This window comes from Drosophila navojoa, chromosome 3, assembly GCF_054131105.1.
Source record: "Drosophila navojoa isolate 15081-1374.11 chromosome 3, UAZ_NAV_1.0, whole genome shotgun sequence".
Lineage (NCBI taxonomy): Eukaryota > Metazoa > Arthropoda > Insecta > Diptera > Drosophilidae > Drosophila > Drosophila navojoa.
The window spans coordinates 6,999,705-7,021,782 of NC_142891.1; the positions used below are offsets into that span (position 1 = coordinate 6,999,705).

General features: G+C 39.5%; 10 protein-coding genes across 12 annotated transcripts; 5 read left to right on the top strand and 5 right to left on the bottom strand.

The window, feature by feature from the left end:
• The first annotated feature begins 435 nt into the window (after nt 1-435).
• On the top strand, nt 436-2,545 carry LOC149091653 (mitochondrial sodium/calcium exchanger protein-like). Of its 2 annotated transcripts, XM_089258106.1 has the most exons (3): nt 436-736; nt 842-1,231; nt 1,299-2,545. In XM_089258106.1, exons 1-3 carry the CDS (start codon nt 550-552, stop codon nt 2,447-2,449), a joined length of 1,728 nt encoding a protein of 575 aa, XP_089114232.1. In that variant the 5' UTR covers nt 436-549; the 3' UTR covers nt 2,450-2,545. The 2 variants fall into 2 exon arrangements, with proteins under 2 accessions (XP_089114232.1, XP_089114231.1); XM_089258105.1 differs by having other exon boundaries at nt 437-1,231.
• An 836-nt stretch (nt 2,546-3,381) lies between these two features.
• ND-51 (NADH dehydrogenase (ubiquinone) 51 kDa subunit) lies at nt 3,382-5,300 on the bottom strand. The gene is made up of 4 exons (XM_030386085.2): nt 5,175-5,300; nt 4,609-4,962; nt 3,709-4,543; nt 3,382-3,648 (listed from the first exon to the last, which is right to left on the bottom strand). The coding sequence occupies exons 1-4, from the start codon at nt 5,218-5,220 to the stop codon at nt 3,453-3,455; spliced, it is 1,431 nt and encodes a 476-aa protein (XP_030241945.1). The 5' UTR covers nt 5,221-5,300; the 3' UTR covers nt 3,382-3,452.
• Nucleotides 5,301-5,350: 50 nt separating this feature from the next.
• Nucleotides 5,351-6,051, top strand: LOC115563335 (E3 ubiquitin-protein ligase PPP1R11). Its single transcript, XM_030386090.2, has 2 exons — nt 5,351-5,588; nt 5,651-6,051. The coding sequence occupies exons 1-2, from the start codon at nt 5,381-5,383 to the stop codon at nt 5,923-5,925; spliced, it is 483 nt and encodes a 160-aa protein (XP_030241950.1). The 5' UTR covers nt 5,351-5,380; the 3' UTR covers nt 5,926-6,051.
• Nucleotides 5,970-8,490, bottom strand: Fbw5 (F-box and WD repeat domain containing 5). Its single transcript, XM_030386084.2, has 3 exons — nt 7,776-8,490; nt 6,286-7,709; nt 5,970-6,234 (listed from the first exon to the last, which is right to left on the bottom strand). Exons 1-3 carry the CDS (start codon nt 8,266-8,268, stop codon nt 6,151-6,153), a joined length of 2,001 nt encoding a protein of 666 aa, XP_030241944.1. The 5' UTR covers nt 8,269-8,490; the 3' UTR covers nt 5,970-6,150.
• Nucleotides 8,491-8,557: 67 nt separating this feature from the next.
• LOC115563332 (uncharacterized) lies at nt 8,558-10,075 on the top strand. Its single transcript, XM_030386086.2, has 3 exons — nt 8,558-8,697; nt 8,759-9,613; nt 9,677-10,075. Exons 1-3 carry the CDS (start codon nt 8,672-8,674, stop codon nt 9,978-9,980), a joined length of 1,185 nt encoding a protein of 394 aa, XP_030241946.1. The 5' UTR covers nt 8,558-8,671; the 3' UTR covers nt 9,981-10,075.
• Nucleotides 9,985-10,889, bottom strand: LOC115563334 (farnesol dehydrogenase). Its single transcript, XM_030386089.2, has 2 exons — nt 10,161-10,889; nt 9,985-10,104 (listed from the first exon to the last, which is right to left on the bottom strand). Exons 1-2 carry the CDS (start codon nt 10,872-10,874, stop codon nt 10,063-10,065), a joined length of 756 nt encoding a protein of 251 aa, XP_030241949.2. The 5' UTR covers nt 10,875-10,889; the 3' UTR covers nt 9,985-10,062.
• Nucleotides 10,890-11,149: 260 nt separating this feature from the next.
• On the bottom strand, nt 11,150-12,934 carry LOC115563333 (uncharacterized). The gene is made up of 5 exons (XM_030386087.2): nt 12,533-12,934; nt 12,453-12,463; nt 12,093-12,278; nt 11,826-12,025; nt 11,150-11,764 (listed from the first exon to the last, which is right to left on the bottom strand). Exons 1-5 carry the CDS (start codon nt 12,682-12,684, stop codon nt 11,360-11,362), a joined length of 954 nt encoding a protein of 317 aa, XP_030241947.2. The 5' UTR covers nt 12,685-12,934; the 3' UTR covers nt 11,150-11,359.
• A 173-nt stretch (nt 12,935-13,107) lies between these two features.
• Nucleotides 13,108-13,943, top strand: Pfdn1 (prefoldin subunit 1). Its single transcript, XM_030386082.2, has 3 exons — nt 13,108-13,296; nt 13,413-13,555; nt 13,627-13,943. The coding sequence occupies exons 1-3, from the start codon at nt 13,267-13,269 to the stop codon at nt 13,832-13,834; spliced, it is 381 nt and encodes a 126-aa protein (XP_030241942.1). The 5' UTR covers nt 13,108-13,266; the 3' UTR covers nt 13,835-13,943.
• On the bottom strand, nt 13,856-14,774 carry LOC115563327 (protein-lysine N-methyltransferase CG9154). The gene is made up of 3 exons (XM_089258122.1): nt 14,520-14,774; nt 14,309-14,462; nt 13,856-14,250 (listed from the first exon to the last, which is right to left on the bottom strand). Exons 1-3 carry the CDS (start codon nt 14,661-14,663, stop codon nt 13,889-13,891), a joined length of 660 nt encoding a protein of 219 aa, XP_089114248.1. The 5' UTR covers nt 14,664-14,774; the 3' UTR covers nt 13,856-13,888.
• A 21-nt stretch (nt 14,775-14,795) lies between these two features.
• Nucleotides 14,796-20,090, top strand: Kr-h2 (transmembrane protein 33-containing Krueppel homolog 2). Of its 2 annotated transcripts, none has more exons than XM_030386080.2 (5): nt 14,796-14,927; nt 18,024-18,326; nt 18,791-19,040; nt 19,098-19,231; nt 19,457-20,090. In XM_030386080.2, the coding sequence occupies exons 2-5, from the start codon at nt 18,082-18,084 to the stop codon at nt 19,677-19,679; spliced, it is 852 nt and encodes a 283-aa protein (XP_030241940.2). In that variant the 5' UTR covers nt 14,796-14,927; nt 18,024-18,081; the 3' UTR covers nt 19,680-20,090. The 2 variants fall into 2 exon arrangements, with proteins under 2 accessions (XP_030241940.2, XP_089114246.1); XM_089258120.1 differs by having other exon boundaries at nt 14,826-15,001.
• The last annotated feature ends 1,988 nt before the right edge of the window (nt 20,091-22,078 follow it).

A 22,078-nucleotide genomic window follows, 5' to 3' on the forward strand; every position in this document is an offset into this window, starting at 1 on the left:
GGATTCAAGATTAACAGGTGGCAGCACTGCAGTTTTAAATTTCAAATTTGTGTATATCTAATTTATCGATATTGTGGCTTGCAATAAAATGTAAAATAATATAAAATTATAAATGTTCTACTTCTAGTTGTTTTCATTATCAGAACAGTGTGATTTTATTTAATATTCGGACTTGCGGTAACTCTACTAAGCGAATGGTGTTGAACGTTCATTCTAGTTCTTCTACTGGCATTCATTCCACGCCCCTCAAGCTGCTCATCCGGAAAAGCATAATACGTATTATTATATTGTTACGATTCATTACTTTGCAGGTTGCCATTCTTTTATTACGAACTTCATAATCGGATGCTCACTTTTTATTATTTAGAATTTAAAGGCATGATTTTCCAATCCAAATACATATATTTAGTTCAGAAATAAGTTTCAAAGTAAACAGAACACAAAATATAAACACAAACAGAAAAATAACAAAAAAAAAAAAATTAAACAAAGTCTTATTTCGATTATGTAGATGTACTTACATAATAAATACAAATATATTATAGGATCATGGACACAGCGTATGAGGAAAATGATATGGACAGAGAGTTCGCCCATTTTTTGTCAAAAGTGAATTGTTATACCGTGGTTAGATTTCCATACGACGAGAGATGCGAATTTGTGCAAAGGGCCAATAGTTGCGTAGTTGGCACGAACTTCCTCCCATATATGCATTTAATGGCCTGCAGCTTCAAATGTAAGAATCGCTTCGAAGAACACCTCTTTGTCAGCCTTTTTATGATTATATGCTTTGGGCTGCTGCTTTGCATGGGACTTGTGGCGCATATTTATTATTCTCCAGCATTGAAAGTTATATCGCGAATGCTTCATTTGAACGATCATTTAGCGGGAGTCACGATAATGGCATTATGCCAAACTATACCGGATCTGCTATTTCAGATAACCATAGTTAATAATCGGGACTGCGTTTTCGCCAATTACGCTGCAAGCTCTATGTTCGTAGTGATGTTTACAGGTGGATTGATCTGTTATATAACACCATTTCAAATGCATTCTTTTAATACGGTCCGAGATCTGCTGTTCTTAATTTTTGGATTAGCGCTCTTTGAGTTACAGATGTTTTCTCATGGGGAACTAAGCTATTTAGAGAGTTTGGGAATGATAATTGTGTATGTCGTCTACTTGGCTATCAATGTTATTGACTTTTTCCTGATCAAGTATACTCTGAAAGGTAAGTAAGCGGAACGTTGATTGATTTTAAAATGAGCTATGATTCTTACCTTTTCAAACTAATTCAGTGCTTAGACGTGAATTACTTGAATTAAACGAAATGCCCGATTCACCTGAACAAACTTTGAGAAAAATCTACTTGACCAATGAAATAAATGAGCTGGCTAAGGAAGAACGTGTAAGAATTTTAAAGCGACGTACAACTCGTACGAGGCAACAAAATTTCACGTTTATGACGCAACTTCCCAATGAACATGAAGGGGTCGAAATTCAAAAATATCGTAACTCTCGCTACTCGCGTATGAATCAGCATCTCTTCAAAGAGTTCCTCACAGCTATCAAGCCGATCAATGTAGAAGATTGGCGCCATGCCAGTATGAGTCTACGCGCCTTCTATTTGGCGCGTGCTCCAATTGCAGTCATATGTGCCATTTATATACCCCTAGTGAACTACGAGGAACCAAAGAATGGTTGGTCCAAGCTACTCAATTGCATTCAACTATTCCTCAATCCAGCTATCACAATCGTACTGGGCAAATCCTTGATTTTCAGAAATAGGGGCAAGCTCTGGTATAACAGCGTGCCTGAGGATTGCATATATGGCGTATATTCTCTGGTACTCACTGTACCAGTCGCCATATTTGTATTTTTTCACTCAGATACGAGAGCTCCACCTAAATATCATTGGATATTCTCAATTTTAAACTTGACTGGTTCCGTATTTTTAATATTTCAGTGCAGCTCCGAACTATGTGTAATATTTGAAATGGTTGGATATATCTATGATGTTCCAGATCAGTTTATGAGTGTAACTGTAATAGCTATGGCCAATCGCTTAGGTGATCTGGCAACAATTTTAGTAATGGCCCTGCATGGATATGAGAAAATGGCGTACGCAGCGACACTTGGCAGCCCGTTATTTGTCATTTTGTTGCACTGTAGCGGTGTGATAGCTCTGAAGAAAGCCTTCGGCCAAAATAGTTCATTCCATACACTGTCTGGAGATTATGGTGGAATATTGTATATACTGTTCACAATGGGTTTATTTATGACGCTTCTATGGACGACCTTGCTGAACTTCAATGCGCGACGCTCGGTGGGGATTTTCTCGATGTCCGTCTTTGGTCTATTCATATTGTATGCGATTTTAATCAATGCGGGAATCATCAGTCCGTTCAAACGCGATGGATTAGTCACCGATTCCTTTGATAGTCATTAGAACACCTGAGAATTTATTATGTAATAATTTAAATTTTTGTATTCATCACAAATATATTTATATGTACATGTATCAGTAAAATTTCGCAAATTTCAATTAGAGATACGGTTGACATTTTACTGTAATGATGCCAGCTTAGCATATTTCAGGCTAGATCTAAAGAAATCCATTGAAAAATGAATGGAGAATCCTGAACTTGAGACAGAGTTTGTAGAAGTCCCAGTTCCAGTTCCAGAAGTATAGATCAGAAGAAACTGCTGACTGTCATTTAATAATTGCTGAGCTTCGTAATTCCTTCTTAACTATGAGTGTTCGTTTGCCTATAAAAACGTCTGTATATCAGTCTTACAGTCTCTCTATCTCCTAAAAAAAGCAAGGCATGAAGAGCTACAGAAGATTATTTAAGTTGTCTATATGTATGCGTGAGTGTTATTTAGCATTTATATTTGAGTAACACGAAGCTGGACTGCTTGCAGCTGCAGAGAGTGTTCCCATTGGTCACTTAAAGCTCAATTCCAACGTCCCACCGTGCTAAACATTTGAGCGTAACAACGGGGTTGGAGTGAGAGTCGCCCTATATAAAGGGCAGCAGCTGCAGCATTTCTTTAGTCGCGCACGACTGGTGAAGGTCAAGTGAAGTGATGTGAGAAGGAAATACTTGGAAAAAAAAAACAAAAATACCTAGCTGAAATTCTTGGAGTCAAAACTTCGAGGATATACTTGGAGAAAATATAAGGATTAATTGGAGGAAAGAATATGTAGGAATTTCCCTTTGAAAAGGGGCCAACAAAATTAAAAATAAAATGGTCTCTTTAATTGATATATTCTCTAATTGATATATTAGAGAAGATATGTGAATTGACTCAAGCTGAATATGTTCTTCCAAGATTGAGTATGGTGATCATCAATCAAGCATAGTACACATTATGAAATATTGGATAAAGAGAACTTTACAGTTTATTTGCAAATTAAATGAAGTATATTTAATTAGCTATAACATAATTTAATTTGTGGCGCGCTTTGACTGCTGCGCGTACTGTTGCATTCGCTTCTCAATTTCTGGCCTAAAGTGACGAATGAGTCCTTGCACGGGCCAAGCGGCGCCATCGCCCAATGCACAAATCGTGTGTCCCTCAATCTGTTTGGATATCTCCCATAGCATGTCTATCTCAGAGGGCTGGGCATCGCCTTTGACAAAGCTACAAACCAAATACCAATTATAATATATACTTGATTGATTGTTAATTTCAAGGTCTTACCGTGTCATAATCTTGTTCATCCAGCCAATGCCCTCACGACAGGGAGTGCACTGGCCACAACTCTCGTGCTTATAAAAGGAAATCAAGCGCGCAATCGCCTTAATTACATCCGTCGACTTGTCCATCACAATGATGGCCGCTGTGCCCAGTGATGTCTGCGCCGCAATCAAGCCATCGAAATCCATGATCACATCATCGCACACCTTACGTGGTATAATGGGCGTCGATGAGCCTCCAGGTATAACGCCCAGTAGGTTATCCCAACCACCAATGACTCCGCCGCAGTGCCGCTCGATTAGCTCCTTAAGTGGTATGGACATCTCCTCCTCAACGGTGCATGGCCGGTTCACATGGCCAGAGATATTGAAGAGCTTGGTTCCCGAATTACGAGTACGCCCAAAGCTAGCAAACCAATTGCCACCGCGACGACAAATGGTGGGTGCCACTGCTACAGTCTCGACATTGGTCACCGTGGTGGGGCAACCAAAGAGACCCACATCGGCGGGGAATGGCGGCTTCAATCGTGGCTTGCCCTGCTTACCCTCAAGCGATTCAATCAGCGCTGTCTCCTCGCCGCATATGTAAGCGCCGGCGCCGCGATGCATGAATACATCAAAGTTATAACCACTGCCGCAAGCATTCTTGCCAATCAAACCAGCCTGATAGGCCTCGGCTATGGCCAGCTGCATGTTAGAAGCCTCGTTGTAGAACTCGCCTCGTATGTAAATGTACGCGGCTTGTGCACCCATAGCACGACCAGCAATTAGACAACCCTCGACCAGCTTGTGTGGATCGTGGCGCATAATCTCGCGATCCTTGCAAGTGCCTGGTTCACCTGCAGACGAAAAATGTATTTGAGTTTCGTTCCAACAATTCCTGTCAATATATCTGGCCACTCACCCTCATCAGCATTTACAACTAGATATTTGGGGCGTCCATCACCGGGCTTATTCATAAATGACCATTTCATGCCACTGGGAAAACCAGCTCCACCACGTCCTCTCAATCCGGAGGTCTTGATCTCATTGATAATCCAGTCAGGACCCTTCAATACAATCTCCTTGGTCTTGTACCAATCGCCGCGCTTCTGTGCACCCTTCAACCTCCAATCATGGCGACCATAAAGATTCGTGAAGATGCGATCCTCATCTGCCAAAGGGCCGAATTTGGTTTTTGTTTGTGGGGGCGGAGTGCCTGGTGGTGGTGCTTGAGTGCTCTGCAAGCGCAACTGTACTGCGCCCGGCAGCGCAGCCACTGCAAAATAATGCAATTGATATAAATCAATAGTAGCTGAGCAATACGCATTTTTTTTGTTTTGTTGTGCGCAGAAATTACATAATTTGTTTGGCACTCAAATTTTATAATATGCAAGCTGGCTTCGATTTAACTAGCATGCCTGCCAACTTAACGGGTTACCCAACTAAATATTTACACCACAGTCTAAGTCTACAACGTTGTGTATTTACCAAATTGTGGTTTTGTTAACAAATTATATCGCACAATTGCAGCCATTTTCGCTACGACACGACTGACAGCTGACAACTTGACATTTGGCCGCAGCGTTGCCACATCGTCGAGCGGCCACTTAAGAGTAAAAATTATCGATTAATGCACCTAAAGGGTTGTTCGTCTGCAGCTGATCCCCACTATTTTCTTTGTTTATTTTGCAAAAATGGCTCAAGTACCAATCAGTAATAATAATACTGATGGTACCAAAACAGAAACTTTAGAAGAAACCGATAGCGCTACACAACAAGCGGAGGCTGCCCAAAGTGCACCCACATTGCTGTTGCGTCTTGAGCATCCGAGAGATGAACGCCGGGTAGTCTTCCACGATGGTGTCATCGACAACGAGCATATGAATCGGATGAAATCCAAATGTAAGTAAGACACACGACTCGGGCATACTTTATATAATAGTTTATGCACTCTATATAAACAGGCTGTTGCATATATCGTAAGCCCTTGGCTTTTGGCGAAAGCTCGTCGGATGATGATGATGAATGTGAACATTGTTTTGGTCATCCCGAGAAGCGCAAGAAAAATAGGAAACCACCTACTGATGAATCAAGCGCTGTTATTGGACGCTCAGATCAGCCATCGACATCTGCTGAGGCGCAAATGGAACCAAAGCCGGATACATCAACAAAGCCTATCACTGAAGAGATTTCCGCACCAGTGTCAGATTTCGAGACGACAGTGAAGCCTTCCTTGTAGACCACGAAACCAAAAACTTGGCAGCAACAAATCCACAACAATAATTCAATTAAGTACATTTAACATTTTAACAACCACGAAACAATCTGCATATGCATATTCTATCATTAAAAGCTAACACCAAAATGAGCAGTTTATATAATAGATAATATGCATATGAACGAAATTTTGTTGATGGCTCACAACTGGGACAGCACAGGTACACAAAGGAACAGAACAGTTGGCTCAGTTTTTGGGCTTCAGCAGAAACGATTCGCTGACATTAACAGGGATATTATGTGCCTTAGCCTGGGCACGCGAACGCCAAACCTAATTTACGAAATAAATCATTAAATGTGATTGGAGATTTTTCATATTTACCTTAATGGTGTAATCGTCGCTGGTGGTGACCAACATCTGAGAGTCTTTCGGATTGAATGCAACACTGTTGACCACATCTGTGTGTTTAAACTTGGCCAAGCTGATTCCGTAATAGCGATCCCATAGATAGGCATGCTGATCCTCAGCACCACTGGCCACATATTCCTCGCATACATCGAGGAATATGAAAAAGCATTCTGTACTGGGCGTATAAGCTTTGTGCGCACGCAACATATTGCCTACACGCTTGAGGGTCATCAAATCGATTACATGTATATCAATCTCCTGGGCGATTGGTGGCGGCTCTAGCGGATTCGTTATATTATAGTTTTTCGGCCAGGGTCGCGTATTTACATACAAATATCGATGATCAGGACTGAGGGCCATGCCTATAATATGTCCATGCAGATCAATTACTTTGTCTACCTGATCGAATCGGTCCATGACGGATTCGTAGTCCCACCAATCGGGATCGGTGCGCGGTGCCTGTTGTTGCTGCTGTTCGGCAGCACGCTTAGCTGCGATGCGCTCTTTGAGGGTCGGCCCGGGATCCAGTTTCTTGGGAAAGAATACGTTGCGTATGCGCTTGAATCCAATTTGATGTGGCGTAAAGGTTTTCGAGCCAGTCGAAAAGATTAGGTACTTGGGCACACTGTTCTCCATTTCATCGTATTCATCAGGCATTTCTGAGCACGACTCGTACTCCTCCTCCTCATGGTCAGTGTCTGGACCACTGGCAGTTGCTGCTCGTCTATACTCCTCCAGATAGTGAATTGTAGCATCTGAAGTGTGTCCAGGACGAGCACGAGATCTGCGCATTTGACTGTGTTCGCTTATGTCTGGCAAATAATTATCTTCGGGCGTGGCACTGCGTGTGCGTCGCAAACTAAACGGATTGCCACTGGCTAGTGAGGCGGAAGCAGATGTGGAGGGCTCATCAATAGACGAAGTAGCCGGAGCAGTAGCAGCAGTGAGTGCCACCTGCTCTGGCTGAGCCAGCGGATCGTTCGTGTCATCCAGCCATGGACATCTGGCCACCATAATGGCGCGCACCGAGCTGGCATTGCGATTGTAGAACTTATACAGCTGACTCATGATTGGCACATGCTCCGAGTCGATCTCCTGATTGGCTTTGTTCAACCACAGCACCGAAGTGCTGACCAAGTGGGCAAGCCAATGCAGATCACCCGACAGCAGATACTGATCACTGAACCAAGTGCCAAATATATCGTATGGCCTATTTACGACTCGACAGCGCAAATGAGATTCCGTGGCGCCTAAATAGAAGACAGCTATCTCGCCAGAAGTGCTCTGTGGTGAACCGAAATGCACGCCCGAAACCAAGAGCAAGGTGTCGCTCTGGTTAAACTGCGAGTATTGGGTATACTTCCAGCTAAATTGCTTCATATTGTGCGCATACTTTTCTATATATATATATATTGGAAAGAGTGTGTGAGAGAGTTTGCGTCAGTGACCTTCATTTTGCCTACCTGTGCATGGATGCTGGGCATTCCATATAATCACATAGCCGTCCTTAGAGCAGGTGGCAAACATTTCGCCATTGTGTGCAAAGCTTACATGCAGGACCTGGTGCGTGTGACCGTGATTGAACTCCACGCTCGGCTCTAGACGCTGGGTCTGTACAAAGGGAATCTCTGTGCTCAGACGTTGATATTCAGTGCGCCAACTGGTGGCGCCGGGCTTGAGCGGTATGCTGGGCGAAGCTCGGAAATGTTGCTGAAACTTGTGGCGCCACAATAAGTCGTCGTTCGAAATGGAATTCCAGCGACGGCAGGCTAAACCCGCCTGCATTATATCATGTACACTGAGACGCATAAATATCTCCAAGAGAGCTGGTTCGGGCAGTGCCCACCAGCCAAAGTCATTCGCATCATTCTCTTCGCCCGCTTCAGCACCAACAGCAGTGGTAGCAGCTGTGTTTGCATTAGTGCCCAATCGTGCCTTTTTGAAGGTCAGTTCCATTTGATTGTTGAAAATATTTAGCCGTAGCCTAGTTTCTTATAACTTCCAATAGCTGGGGCTCCCCAATAATAACTGCAGCAGTTAAAACGTAATAACTGGTTTTATATTTGTTGTTTTTTTTACATTACCTTTATTGTTTGTTAATGGTAATTTCGAACTTAACGTTATTGAAATTGAAAATAACTTTCTCCGTAGCTTTTTTGTTGTTTTTTTTCTTTCTTGTTTTTGTTGTTGCAGAGCGAAGAGAAACAGCTGTCAAGAGCAAGCGCTCATCTCTAGAAACAGCTGTCAGCAAGCAATGCGCTCATCTCTCAATATGACAGCTGATTTTGTTTGTTATCGAAATCGAAAAATTTAAATCATCATAAACAATAACAACTGTTTGCCAAACAAAATACCAGCAATGTTTCGCTTGCAATGCGTGAGGAGGTGCATAATTCGATTACGTGTTCATTCAAATATAATTATAAGAAATATTGTTTTATTTTAGCGTGTTGCATATGGTGCGCAACTATTGCCTGAAATCACAAAAGAACGCTGTGGTTATAGCGGCTGCTGTGCGCACGCCCAATTCCTTGGAATGTGGCGATGAAGAAGATCAATTGGCTGGCATGGTGATCGATGAACTAGTGAAACGCACATCAGTGCCGCGGGATGAATTCAAGAAGCTAATCATTTGCACTTCCAGCGAAATTGTGAACAACGATTCATTGAGCAGCGTCGCCAAAGCTCTGGGTCTAAAAAGCTGTCAGGCACATACCATAAGAAACGCGGCGTGCTCCGTCAGTGGATTGGAAATGTCGCTGGAGTGCTTGCAGAAGGACGAAGCTGGTTGGATCATATTAGGCGATACGCGTGCAAACATCAAACACGAGGAAAAAGATGATATACTACACAGCGAATTGTTGACTGCCAACAATTTGTTTAGAAAGGCTCGAGATAAAGTAAAAAAGGAGTCGCCATCAGCTGTATGTCCAGGCGCTGCTGCTGTTGCCTTAACGACGGCCAAAACAGCAGAGCGCCTTCAACTGCAGCCGTTGGCTGTTGTGCGCGAATTTTTCATGGAGCAAGACAACGAGCACGCTATCTTCCGCTTGGCCGGCAGTCAGCCAATACAGCTAACTGATGTCCATAGCTGGGAACTGGTCATCAATAAGGAGCTAAAGAAGCAGCTGGGCTCGCTAGTGGAGCTGAATGTGAACGAAGTGCGAACGCATGATTCCCGACAAATAACCGCTAGCCACTTATTAACCCACACAGTTCATGCTCTGCCCGCTGGCAGTCTCGGCTGCGTTATCATGGAAGCCAGCGACGGACGATGTGTGCTAATGGTGCTCGAGAAAATGTAAATGTACCCAATTCCATTTTGAAATCCAATTGTAATTGAATGTATTTATTTCATTTTTAGTATACCTGCACCGAATCTACCGGAGAGCTTGCCGCAGCTAACGCTTTACACAAAGGAACCATGCCCGCTTTGTGATGATCTAGTCCAGAAACTAGAGCAAAACTTTGCGGGCGAATTCAAGCTGAAGAAAGTCTTTATCGATCGTAAAGAGAACGTGCGATATTTGCGACTCTTTCGCTATGACATACCCGTGCTATTTTTAAATGGACAATTTCTTTGCATGCACAGCCTCAATGAGCCGGTGCTGCGCGAAAGACTGAATGCCCTGAAGGCCATCGCGCTTAAGCAAAAAAAGAAAGCATAGCATATAAAGGACGCACGCAGTTGATTATTTTATGTTATTGATTCGTATATATATTTTTGATAAAACAAATTGCAAGTGTAGCTTAAAAAAGTTCACCCATTGGCTTAATAGTTATTTCGTGTATCTGCAAAGATCAATTAATTAATATCGAATCAGAAACATATATTGGAATTCACTCACCTGGACATGCTGAGGTGTTCTTAGTGCATAGAGCACCGCATCGGCGATATTTGAGGGATCTAGTCTAGCCATATCCTTAACATAGAAATGTATTTCCTCGGGGAATATATTCGTATTGACTGCGCCAGGGCAAATCCCCGTCACTCGTACTTTGCTCTTGTGCAGCTGAAATTCCTGACGATATGTTTCCGTCAGAGCTGTGATCGCAAATTTTGTGGCTGGATAGATGTTGAACGATGGCAATACATCAATGAAATTCAACACCTGCTGACCCGCAATGCTGTTGATGATCACCACATGTCCTTCCACATCGCGCTTCAGCATGTTATTGAAGGCTGCCCGCGTACACCAAATAACGCCCATGACATTTGTATCGATGACCTCTTGCAGCTTTTTCGTATTGCCCGGCGTCACCAGCTCCGTTTCGCGAGTTATGCCCGCATTGTTTAAGAGTACATCCGCACCTTCCAGCTCACGTTCGATCCAGTCGAATGTGCTCTGCACCTGCTCCTCTTTGGATATGTCGCAATATCGTGGTATAAAGTTTTTTTGCAAATCTCTAGGTAGACTCTCCTTAAGCTCCTTCAATTTCGCCTCGCGTCTAGCCAGCCCGACGACACGCAAACCAGCGCCAATCATAGCACGAGCACAGGCAGCTCCAATGCCACCACTGGCACCGGTAACAACAGCCAGCTTGTTGTGCCAACGCTCCATGATGCAATGATAGCGAATCACCGATGTTAGTTTTATGTATTGCTCATGCCGCACTTGGAGAGCTTCATTGTACTGGCTTCAGCCATTCCCATGTAGGCTAATCCCTTTAGTGCAGTTGTAAAAAAAAATAAATTGACAAAATTGAATGCTGAGTTTTCTATATTTGTGTGGTCTACAGGCATACTAATAATTTTTCATCATATTCTCGATAATAATGTATAACTATGCTTTTTTCTAATATTCTAGTCTCTATAAAGCGTTTTGCTTACAAATGCTTTGATATATATAATTATATATTTGTGATTTCTATTGGTAACATATAAATATATACTATAAGTACTTAAACAAATTGTAATTTTGTTGCCAAGCATAGTTGTCTCCAATTATTAACTACATCATATTGTGTACTTATATATTAAATACATTTTAATTATTTACATTGTAGCCTAACACAATATGTGTATATATTTAACAAGTATATCAGTCTATGATCGCTTCAATTGTACTTTCTCATATTTGAATAATATTTCGCTTATCTTCTCTCTAGCCTCCAAATTAAGATCAGCATCCAGCTTATCCAAGCATTGGCCAACATATTTGCTATAGTAATACGAACGCGACTCTTCGCTTTTATTGAATTGACTAGCCAGCGCGTTCGTAGGCAATTTATTCACATTATTCGGCATGCTTTGGGGTATAATATTCTCCGGTCCATCTGGTAAGTCATTATTTTTCCTGCGTTTTGTTTGCGGTGAACCTGGTGGCGACTGATGCAGTTCATCCACAATGGCAATCGATTCCTTACAATCATTTTCCTGAGGTTCTTGATTTGAAACTTCCATTTCCGATTCGCCATTAGAATCGGATAAGCTGGTCGTTGCATCGAACACCTACAGATATATGTTCTCATTAGAAGTACTTAAATAAATGTAAGCTATGTGCATTTAATACCGAATGTTCGTTATTGTTAATCGCATTTACAGCTATTTGAGGCAAGCGCGTGCCAATCAAAAAGCTCATCTTCGAACTATACTTCCAGCCGCCACTGATCTCTTCGCCATCCGAGGTGCCACCATTATTTTTTATCTTAATGGACTTCACTTCCGCTTGAAAATAGGTACGTAGATTGTTCCATTTCTTGAAACAATCATCTAAGAATAAACATAGTTATATGATTGAGTAAATTCGAATTGAATGTTAAATATTTAACTACATTACTTCTTGTAAACGGTGTCCTTGGATTTAGAGCGTTATTTATTTTATCTGCAGCAAGTTCCCAAAATAATGCTTTCTTGTGCTTCTTCTTAAAATCGGGCACAGAACTATTCCAAACATAGGAATTATTTTTAACCAAATCAATTAAATAATTGACTTCTCCTTCGCGCCAGTTGACCATTCTTTGCCCTTAAATAAATAAAATACAATACAGTTTGCTAAAATTTATGAATAAAAATTCCCTTAAAAATCCCACACAATTAAAATACCGCAAGTAAATGCGTATTCCAATTGGGAAATCTTTTAAAGACAAAAACTTGCTGCGAGTTTTAAATCAAAATTTCTCTAAATATTAGATCTTACCCCGATGAAATCTGAAAAATAATAAATACAAAATAAGTATACATATATGTATATTAAATTGAGGGCTTGGCTTTGCTTACGGCTTTGGACGAAGCTGTTGTTTTTGTTGGTTCTGCTCCCACTGCAATTCCATTTTTTCTACAATATTAATATCAGGCATCTCATCATGCTCAATCTTCACAAGTCCAATATCAATGTCGCCAACAAGCGGTTGTTTTATATTGTTTTCCATTTCTCGTTCAAAATTGTACAGAACCGAATATATTTACGTCTTAGTCTAATATATAACATCAGGAAGCCAGTTCCAGTTGTATTCCTTCTCTCCCGTTATCAAGCATAAATAAAAACAATAAAGACACCAAAGCCATAACTTTCAGTCTTGAATAAATAAAAATTAAATACACAAGGTTCTGGCTACACAAATAATTTTACTTTGACTGCCGGGGATGCCAACTTGTTCGAGTATCATATAAACAACAGCTGCTGCAGTTTAAAATAAATTTAAAAAACAAAAACTCTTTTTTTAAGAATGAATATATATATGTATGAATAATTAGATATAATTGAAGTATTGCGAGCAACGTAAAATTAAGACCATTGAAATAAATATTTTAAATATTTAATCGTGCATGTAAATATACACTTTTGCATTTTAAATATATCGTTTTAATATTCTATCGACTTACCTCCTCGAATTAGTTATCCATCTACAAAACTCCAAAGCTGGACGCAGGTGTTTAAATTTGTGAGGAATTAGTGGCCAAAACGAAAACTTTACTAAATAAATAACAAAGGCTAAAAGCGCAACTACAAAATGGCTCAAATGGATTTGGAGTTGAAGAAGGTAAGTGACCCCACAAGTTAAATGCAACAAAGCAACTGCCGGTACACAGCGCGTGGTGTACCCAGAAAAAAATACACTCATTCGTGCCCTAACCCAACCCCAACCCCGTTTAATAGGCCTTCACGGAAATGCAAATAAATAAATTGGAAACGACGAAAAAAATAAGCATGATTGACATGAAATGCGACATGGTGAAGACGGGGAAACAAAAGTATTCGCTAACAGAGAAAAGCACCAGCAATCTAACAGATGACACCAAGTAAGTTAGTCCTTAGGGAGTTGGTATCTGAGAGCTGAGTGTCTAAACTAATATAAAATACAATTCAACAGGGTCTACATGTCGGTGGGTCGCATGTTTCTGTTAACTGATTTGGATAGTATGCGCAATGAGCTAAAGGCCAAGCAGGATAAATGTGATAAAGCCATCGAACTGCTCGAAAAGAAAAAGGAATTTCTGCAAAAGTCGCTTAAGGATCAGGAGGACGGACTACGTGAGCTGGTGCAGCAGCGCAAGGAAGCGGATGTACCAGCCAAATAAAAAACACAAACACACTCACAATTTCAATTTTCACAGTCGTCGATCTACCATGTGTTATTTATTTACAATATAATGGTCAAAATTAAAGTTAGCATAACTAACAAATTCATTGCCCAAATTTCGTTCATGTTCTGGTCGAAATTCACATTTGTGCAAAGGCAAACAGGCAAGCAGCCAAGGTTCAACTACTTCACCGGAACAAAAAATCACTTTAGATGCACTGTTGCGCTGCAAACTAAGTATTATCTGTGACATCTTAGTCATGCACTCCTCGGACAGAAATGGAGGATCAGCAATGATTAAATCGTAGCATTTGTGATACTCGACTAAGTAGTCCGCAGAAGCTTCATTGAAATCGTAATGTACAAAATCAGTTCCAAAGGCAGCGAAACGTCGATCATACTCAAAGATGTTAACTGAAAGGAAAATTCAAATATACAAAATCAGCTATTTACAAAGTCATCCTGTCTGTACCTTGCTCATGAACATCTTTTACGGTTGCGTAAAGCGACGGACAGGATAATAAAGCTATGCGAAAATCTGGTGCATTATGCTCCTTAACAAGGTTAGCTACTGCAGTTCCAATAGCTTGTTTTGTTTGTTCACTGTACCAAAATTGACTAAGTTGCTGTAAGAATCGACGCTTTAAGTTGAAGTATACAAAACATTTACTTAATCCGTTTACCCAATCCTCCTCGAAATGTGCATCCTTTCCTGTTTTGTTTATCATGCGCTGCTCCTCCTCATGCTCGCGCTGTGTTCGTTCTGCCAGGAACTCAGTCAATATAGCTAATGTATCTGCTGGTAATGTTATGTCATCATTGTCCATAATTAGATTTATTAAATCTAAAGGCCATATATAATAATAATAATATAAATCCGGGTGCTGTTTAGCAATGTGCTTAGACAGTATGTACACACTGATTCAAAGCAAAAAATAAAATATACCACAGTTTATTTATCGATACGCTAGACCATCTGCTTAGTAATATATCGATAGTTCAGTTAATCGCAGGCATAAGTCCACACATTTATTTTATTTAATTTAATTTCGTATAGTTAAAGAACGCTGCGCGTTAGCTGCTTTTTACAGGTAAGTTTGCATTGAGCATTCAACAACAACTTGTAAGTGAGAAATAAGTGAAAAGAGTGCGTCTATAAACTGCCGTAAGGAATTTTACTACTGCAGCAGCGTTCGCGGTAGTTTCATTGGTGTTGATGAGAAAGGGGCTCAAAAAAAGAGAAGTGCGCCTGGTGCAATGGTTATTAACCCAATTTTCCCATAATGCACACACTTTGCTGTATATGTATATGGGTTGCTTATTTATTTATGTGCTGCAGAGAATGTGCTGGTCGCTGATCTGCCTGCCTGTACGTTTCTTTGCTTTGCCGGCTGTTGCTACGTGTTGCCCAAATTAAAAAAAATAGGAAGTCACTAATTTGGATTTATTTTCTCCGACTTTATTTCGGTGTCCATGTGGAAACAAGTGCACTTTGGAATAACTTTTGAGTTCTGCTGTATCATTTGATGCTCATATCAAAGTTTAAAAAGAGTTCAACTAAAGTCAATCAGCACAATCAAATGTCGCATACTCACACAGGCACACGCACACGCATTGAAGCGCGTACCTTGTTCCCCAATTTGGCTGTACGTGTATATGCTTAAGTGTATGTCACTGACGTGTTCCTCGTGGTGCCAACATGTGACGTCATTTATTTATGCATAGGTTTCATCACATTCCACCGGACTTAACAACCAATTATAATATTGATACCAAATTTCAGTTTTCGATTGACCTCAGTCCAAAAAGTGCTGCATATTAAATGAACAATTATCTAGCGGCTAACTTGACCTAGTTTCCTGTCCCTGTCCATTATTGTATTTTAAGAAAGGACATCATTTACTAAAATCAATATTTGTACTCGACCCATCAATGTGAATATCAAATTATTGGCCCCTAATGACCAGCTGGTGTCAATAACGTTTCTTTTCACCTGCATAATGTTATCAACATTGCTGGCATAGCCAAAAAAAGGCTAGTTTGTCTTTAGCTAAATTTGTTCAATGAAATAGGTTGATTTTGTTTTGATCATTATCAGTAGACGCAGATTGGAGTGCAAAGTAAGTAAAATGTGTGTAAGCCTGTGTATCAGCTGTCCGATCACAACAGAAGCCAAATGTGCTAATTTATTTTCTGAATGTTAGTTTCGTGTTTGGCCAGATTTCATATTGTTTCGCTTCTGTTGGGGCGCCAGTTGTTGATAAAAGTTGGCTAAAATGTGCTCGGCTATTGGAGCGTAATATTTCAGCCGAAAATAGCAAGGTAATTAAAAACGCTAAATTAAAATTTACCTTGACAGGCAGTAAACCTTTTCTTTTTGTTTTGTTGACTGACTTGAAAAAAGAAAGTGAGAGAAAGATGAAATAAAATAGATATGCTGAAAATATCTTGCAATTATTTTGAGCTCTTGAAGTTAAACTTCACTAAGGCATTTGAATTACAATGAATTACCTCTAGTGTTTATTTCAAATACATTTAACAAAATAAAAGCATATGAATAAATGGAGTTTGTAACTCTCAAAATTAGCCAAAATGCACATAAAAAGCCAAATGAAGTCAATACTGTTCATAATTTCAACATTTTCGCGCCAGTTTTCAGTTACGTTTCCTGCTCCACGTTACGCCGTCGCACTTTTCTATGCACTCTCACTGTGTCAGCTCCTCCTGCTCTGCCCTCTCTCTCTCTCTCTCTCCCTCTTTCTGGTTTAACGCCCCCTCTCTGAGTATTGTTCGTCTGCCACCTGTTTGGCCTCTGCATACATGCACACATACATACATGTGTGCGTGAGTTTAGTTATTTTGACGTGTATTTCGTAACGACATGCACATTGCGGTTACTCTCTTGTCAGTGGTTTGGGCATCGACTCAGTCCGCTTTGTTAGTCGCTGAAGTTTACCTGGGGCGTTCGTTTATATCGTAAACTTGAATAATAGTATTTTTGGTTTTTTTTTTTTTTTTAATTTCACTTAAGGTTTTTTTTTTAATTGTTGTGCGCCATTAAAATCATGAACTAAAACAATTTAACTGCTTTCATACGATATAAGAGATATTCAAATAGAAATTGAAGCAAAGGTTCATATGTAACCTTATGCGAGTATATCTCCACAAGTCAAGTCACATTTGTTGTTTCAATTGGCATGTTATTGTTGTTACTGTTTTGCCATAACTGCACACGAGTTGTCTGCCTTTTGCCACAGAGCCAAACATTAACGCCTCTGTGGCAACGCTCAACACGCCTTGGACATTAAGTGTTAATGTGTGTGTGTGTGTTTAACTTTCCATTCAACTGGTTTTTTGTACTTCGGTTTTACGACACAAAATACTTTTGTGTATGTAATTTACAATTAAAAGCGCGTACCATTAATACATAAAAACAATGCCGAACAATGAAGAACAGTTTAGCTAAATAAGCCAAAACTTAAATACGCTGCAATTAAATTTGATCATTAACTATGTCGGATATTTACTGAACTGAACAGTTAATTATTTTTTAAATAATTAAAAATTCTTTGATTTCTTTTTGTTTTTGTGTACCTCAAAAATTATTTTATAGATAATTACAAGGTCTCCTCTATATCCCCTTTTGTATTTTATTTTGTTTATTTGGAATAGGAAGATTTATTAGCCCATTCCTTTTCCCCCGCAAATTCCAAATTCTTTTGCTGCCTTACACATATTTAACCTCATATTTACTAAGCTAACCTCGCAGTATCAACTAAATATTCCCTATTTATCATGACACTGCAATACACGCGATACAATTATATATAATGGCGTTTTAATAGCAAATGATATTTACCTGTACATACGTATGTGCATGTATATAACTCTGTAAAATACTTCAAAAGTCAACTTTCCCATACTGTAAATATTATTTATAACTTTTTGGTATTCATGAATTCTTAAGCTTATACCAATTAGTTATTACTGCAAATATACTCTATCTACATACGTACATATGTATATGTATATATATATGTATATTTATATATGTATCAGCGCACACATAACGCTTATCAGGGCAGCGATTAGCGAGACGTTGATAAGCAACGCGCTGTTTGCCATAGTACCGAATAATAAGGTCTACTTCTTCTAATGGTCTTCATTTCTTACTTTTACACTTGCAGACCAAACTCTAGCAAACGGAACAGAACACCACGGAAGCGAACACTAACTGTAGGCATAATGAGTGCGACAAGTGAGCAACAGAAACAGCCGAGCTTCGACAACGCCCAGGGCGATGCACAGCCCAGCTCGTCAGCCTCATCACAGCCACAAGGACAACAGGAGCAGGAGCAACCGCAAACATCACAAAATGCACCGGCAAAGCTATTGCAGCATTTTCAAACGAATCGCATCGACTCGGCACTGTGGGCGCTGCGTCTGCTTGTCATCTTCTTTACCGTTAGCTATGTGTTGCCCATATTCACGTGAGTATATATGTATATTCCCCGAATAATCTATATGTAATTGATAATATCTTGATTATATATAGTTTTCATGTAACCGACATTTGCCCTGAGTCAATTAATATTATGAGGAGCGCATAGATAGACGACTTATAGCAGAGTGAGGCAATAGTGAGAGTGAGGAAGGCAGAGATTAAGTGCAATGCAAAGGGGAAATTTAACAAGTGAAAGATAAAGATAAGATAGAAGCAAAACTAATTACCTAGACCTTAAATGTTGTAAGATATTCCTTTATAAGATATTCGAAAGAGTGGGGGAAAGTAAATAGTCAACGAAATGAAGAAGAGCGTAATATAGAAACGTAGAGAGCTCTCTTCTCTTGAGAACGTTTATATATAGGATGATCTAGCTTATCCACTTGTATACAACTATATGTTTTTCTATGAATACTGATTCCTTACTTTCTCTTATTTCTCCCTTAACAGCTCACAACAGAGTTCGTTCAACAAGGTTCTGCTAGCGAACGCAGCCATCTCGGCGCTGCGTTTGCATCAGCGTGTGCCCGCCTTCTCGTTCAGTCGCGAATTCTTGGCACGTCTATTTGCCGAAGACTCGTGTCATTATATGATGTACTCGTTGATCTTCTTTAGCATTCGTCCCACTCTGCTGGTGCTCATACCCGTTGCGCTCTACTCAGTGCTGCATGCGGCCAGCTACTCGCTCAAGCTATTGGATGTGAGTATATATGGCTATATTATTTGAATCAGCATTTCATATTTTGTTGCCTTTCAGCTGATTGGTCAGAATTCTTGGTGGGGCGCACGTTTCATTATCTCAATTGTGGAATTCCAGGCAGCCAATATACTGAAGGCTACAGCATTCTGCGAGATTTTCATAATGCCTTATGTCATTGTGTTAACTTTTATGTGAGTTGATTAATTATATATATGCATATGTATTTGGATCGAAATTTGAGCATTTAATCCCAAAAGCTAACGCTGCATTCATTGAGTTTAGACAAACAATTTGTATTTCTATTCAATGGTCATTCCACATTGAATTGAATGGGCCGTTAGTTCGATTCATATTAAGATATACATATATTGTTTTAAATATTTTGCTAATAATATCGCTTCTTGTTTTTGCAACAGGGCTCACGCTGGTTTGATGACGCCAATCATCTACTATCATTATCTGGTCATGCGTTATAGCTCGCGCCGCAATCCCTATCCCCGCACTGCTTTTGCCGAGCTGCGCATTACCTTTGAGGCGCTGGCCTCTCGCTCTCCACCCGTAATTAGCAAGATCATTCGTGGAGGCATTGGATTCGTCAGTCGCCTGGCTCCACAGCCGCAGCCAGCGCCGGCGCAGTAGAGCCAAGAACAAAATACAAAAACAACAACAACAACAAAGGGACAAGCAAACAGCAACAATACATCATAAGCTAGCTAAGTCTACTTTAAACACACATATGCAGCTGCACCTGCACACACACACACACACACACACCCATATACAATTGCACACACACACACACACAGCTTCACAGAGTGTAGGTTCCATTCAGTTTCATTTCGTTTGTTTTTATCTAATTTACCAAATTCTTGATGAACAATTTGTTCAATATCAAATTTTATAGTTTAATTTCGACATTTACATTTTGTCAAGATTGTACAATTCGGCTAAATTATTAACTGTTGTTTTATCTACTTTATTACTCTATGTTGTAATTATTCATGTGCATCGTATCGTATTATTAACATTAGTTCAAATTTTTAAATATGATTTACGAGTTTGCTTGCAAAACACGATAAAGCGAATAGGCGTAATTATGCGAGAGGATTACGAATCAATGTGCGTTATACGATATATCAACTATATCTATATGTTTATATATACATATATATAAATATATATATTTTGTAATATTTCATAAGATATAAACAGAAGATCAATTAAGTTGAAAGTTCATTAAATTTTATAATAAAAAAAAACGTGAATGTTCACTATTGAAAATTACGATTTATTGTGTTAAAATATATTTAGATATATAGTATATAAAATGATGCATTAATAAATTATAGTTTGATGACAGGTGTGTGTGTGTTAGGAAACTTTCATATATAAATTTTAGTTAGCATATATCTCTTCTAAAATTATGAAAACAAGATGGCATTTGAACCAAGCTCTTGGAAAATCTTGAGAGAAATACAATATAATGTACATTGACATACAAGTGAATTAAAAAGACATTCTAAATCTATGGATAAAGCAATGCAGTTCGTGTAAGTTGGAGAAACTTTATTTTTTGGCTTTAATTTTAAATAAATTATTCAGTTTTTAGTTGCCGAATCTGCTTGGAAGAGAAAGTTTAGACTAACATAGGAATACTATTATTTCAAACTATGCCAGAAAGTATGCAACATTTTCTCTCACATGCTTCAAAGATTGGAACCATTTTTATACGCCAGAGACCAATTGAAAGGCAAAAGTTATCAAAATTTGTTAGCCAAGAACTTTATTGGAGAAGTTGCAGAATGGATACTTATGTAAGTTAATAACTATTTAAAATTTGCATTATTATTTACATTCGTTTGTTTGACTGCAAGTTGATAAGACTAGCAGATGCCCCATATAAATAGCTTAAGGCTAGACTGAGACTTTAAATACTAAAAATAAAAGAAAAGGATAACATGTTTAGAGCCAAACCCACAAAAAGTTGCTTAGATACGACTAATAAACACTCTGTAATACAACCCCAACATCGAAGGGCTATGGGAAATTTAATGAATAAATAAATGAAGATGTGGGGGAAACTAATAAAAAAATGTTTGAGAGACCTATTAAAGGTATCATGTGCATATTCCAAGCCAAACTATAAAGATTTGTTATGGGTACGACAAGTAAACACCCTGTAAAATGCAACAGAATGATGCTAAATGGGGAATGATGCTATGTGGGGAACACTGATAAAACCATGTTTAAATTTTTACCAAAATTAAGCAACTAGATGACTTTTAGTACGACTAGCACACACCCTGTAAACCAATGAATGAAAGAGAACGAAAATGAATAAATGAAAATTGTGTGAAAAAAACGGAAGAAAATGAATAGATATATCAAATCCATAAAGATGCTAAAAAATGATGCAGAAAACTCGAAAGAGTTTTTCCTTACACATGCGAAGCAATGAGCATAAAAGGAAAAACTGAGTATCAATGAATTTCTTTTTATTGCAAATGGGCGTAGGCCTAGGCGTAGCATTGCTTTCCTTTCCTTTCCTTTCCTTTCCTTTTTCTGAAGGCTCATACGTAAATTAACCAATTTGTGTGCATGTGTGGGTAAGTGGATGTGTCTATGTGTGTGTTGTTTCAACCACCAAGGCGAGCCAGCATACATATATCTCTAACAAAGTGCGAGAGACATGGGCTCCACTTGCGGGAGCTTCACCAAATGTATTTTGCTTCCGATTTTTTCCAGCAAGTTCAATGAACTTCCACGAGTGCTTTTCTTGTGCTACGCCAAAAGAAGAAAAACCGAGAAGTTTTCATGCAGGTTGAGCGGCGGGTGGAGCGGCGCACACACACACAAGACTCACTTTCGTTTGTGGTGAGTGTGCAGGGAAATTTTCGCTTTATGACAAGGGCAGCGGGGATGGGGAGGTGCTGGGACAGCAGTGGTCTGCCTTCAATGTGTCCATTCAAAATGTGAGACAGGCAAGTGCTTCCCCTTTTGCCTAGCCCCAGTCTCGGCAGCCCCCCCTCAACTAGCTC

What these genes read in the sequence shown, in the direction of transcription:
- LOC149091653 (XM_089258105.1), top strand. Translation starts at nt 550, where the DNA reads ATGGACACAGCGTATGAGGAAAATGATATGGACAGAGAGTTCGCCCAT. An exon ending in GATCAAGTATACTCTGAAAG is followed by an intron (nt 1,232 to 1,298) that starts GTAAGTAAGCGG and finishes AAACTAATTCAG; the next exon opens with TGCTTAGACGTGAATTACTT.
- ND-51 (XM_030386085.2), bottom strand. Translation starts at nt 5,220, where the DNA reads ATGGCTGCAATTGTGCGATATAATTTGTTAACAAAACCACAATTTG. An exon ending in AGTTGTAAATGCTGATGAGG is followed by an intron (nt 4,544 to 4,608) that starts GTGAGTGGCCAG and finishes TTTCGTCTGCAG; the next exon opens with GTGAACCAGGCACTTGCAAG. An exon ending in ATGAACAAGATTATGACACG is followed by an intron (nt 3,649 to 3,708) that starts GTAAGACCTTGA and finishes TTTGGTTTGTAG; the next exon opens with CTTTGTCAAAGGCGATGCCC.
- LOC115563335 (XM_030386090.2), top strand. Translation starts at nt 5,381, where the DNA reads ATGGCTCAAGTACCAATCAGTAATAATAATACTGATGGTACCAAAACA. An exon ending in GAATCGGATGAAATCCAAAT is followed by an intron (nt 5,589 to 5,650) that starts GTAAGTAAGACA and finishes CTATATAAACAG; the next exon opens with GCTGTTGCATATATCGTAAG.
- Fbw5 (XM_030386084.2), bottom strand. Translation starts at nt 8,268, where the DNA reads ATGGAACTGACCTTCAAAAAGGCACGATTGGGCACTAATGCAAACACA. An exon ending in TGCCCAGCATCCATGCACAG is followed by an intron (nt 7,710 to 7,775) that starts GTAGGCAAAATG and finishes ATATATATATAG; the next exon opens with AAAAGTATGCGCACAATATG. An exon ending in GCGACGATTACACCATTAAG is followed by an intron (nt 6,235 to 6,285) that starts GTAAATATGAAA and finishes TTCGTAAATTAG; the next exon opens with GTTTGGCGTTCGCGTGCCCA.
- LOC115563332 (XM_030386086.2), top strand. Translation starts at nt 8,672, where the DNA reads ATGTTTCGCTTGCAATGCGTGAGGAG. An exon ending in CGCTTGCAATGCGTGAGGAG is followed by an intron (nt 8,698 to 8,758) that starts GTGCATAATTCG and finishes GTTTTATTTTAG; the next exon opens with CGTGTTGCATATGGTGCGCA. An exon ending in CTAATGGTGCTCGAGAAAAT is followed by an intron (nt 9,614 to 9,676) that starts GTAAATGTACCC and finishes TTTCATTTTTAG; the next exon opens with TATACCTGCACCGAATCTAC.
- LOC115563334 (XM_030386089.2), bottom strand. Translation starts at nt 10,874, where the DNA reads ATGGAGCGTTGGCACAACAAGCTGGCTGTTGTTACCGGTGCCAGTGGT. An exon ending in GAACACCTCAGCATGTCCAG is followed by an intron (nt 10,105 to 10,160) that starts GTGAGTGAATTC and finishes TGATCTTTGCAG; the next exon opens with ATACACGAAATAACTATTAA.
- LOC115563333 (XM_030386087.2), bottom strand. Translation starts at nt 12,684, where the DNA reads ATGGAAAACAATATAAAACAACCGCTTGTTGGCGACATTGATATTGGA. An exon ending in AAGGACACCGTTTACAAGAA is followed by an intron (nt 12,026 to 12,092) that starts GTAATGTAGTTA and finishes GTTTATTCTTAG; the next exon opens with ATGATTGTTTCAAGAAATGG. An exon ending in TTAACAATAACGAACATTCG is followed by an intron (nt 11,765 to 11,825) that starts GTATTAAATGCA and finishes ATATATCTGTAG; the next exon opens with GTGTTCGATGCAACGACCAG.
- Pfdn1 (XM_030386082.2), top strand. Translation starts at nt 13,267, where the DNA reads ATGGCTCAAATGGATTTGGAGTTGAAGAAG. An exon ending in TGGATTTGGAGTTGAAGAAG is followed by an intron (nt 13,297 to 13,412) that starts GTAAGTGACCCC and finishes CCCGTTTAATAG; the next exon opens with GCCTTCACGGAAATGCAAAT. An exon ending in AATCTAACAGATGACACCAA is followed by an intron (nt 13,556 to 13,626) that starts GTAAGTTAGTCC and finishes ACAATTCAACAG; the next exon opens with GGTCTACATGTCGGTGGGTC.
- LOC115563327 (XM_089258122.1), bottom strand. Translation starts at nt 14,663, where the DNA reads ATGGACAATGATGACATAACATTACCAGCAGATACATTAGCTATATTG. An exon ending in CACATTTCGAGGAGGATTGG is followed by an intron (nt 14,463 to 14,519) that starts GTAAACGGATTA and finishes CGATTCTTACAG; the next exon opens with CAACTTAGTCAATTTTGGTA. An exon ending in AAAAGATGTTCATGAGCAAG is followed by an intron (nt 14,251 to 14,308) that starts GTACAGACAGGA and finishes TTTTCCTTTCAG; the next exon opens with TTAACATCTTTGAGTATGAT.
- Kr-h2 (XM_030386080.2), top strand. Translation starts at nt 18,082, where the DNA reads ATGAGTGCGACAAGTGAGCAACAGAAACAGCCGAGCTTCGACAACGCC. An exon ending in TATGTGTTGCCCATATTCAC is followed by an intron (nt 18,327 to 18,790) that starts GTGAGTATATAT and finishes CTCCCTTAACAG; the next exon opens with CTCACAACAGAGTTCGTTCA. An exon ending in ACTCGCTCAAGCTATTGGAT is followed by an intron (nt 19,041 to 19,097) that starts GTGAGTATATAT and finishes GTTGCCTTTCAG; the next exon opens with CTGATTGGTCAGAATTCTTG.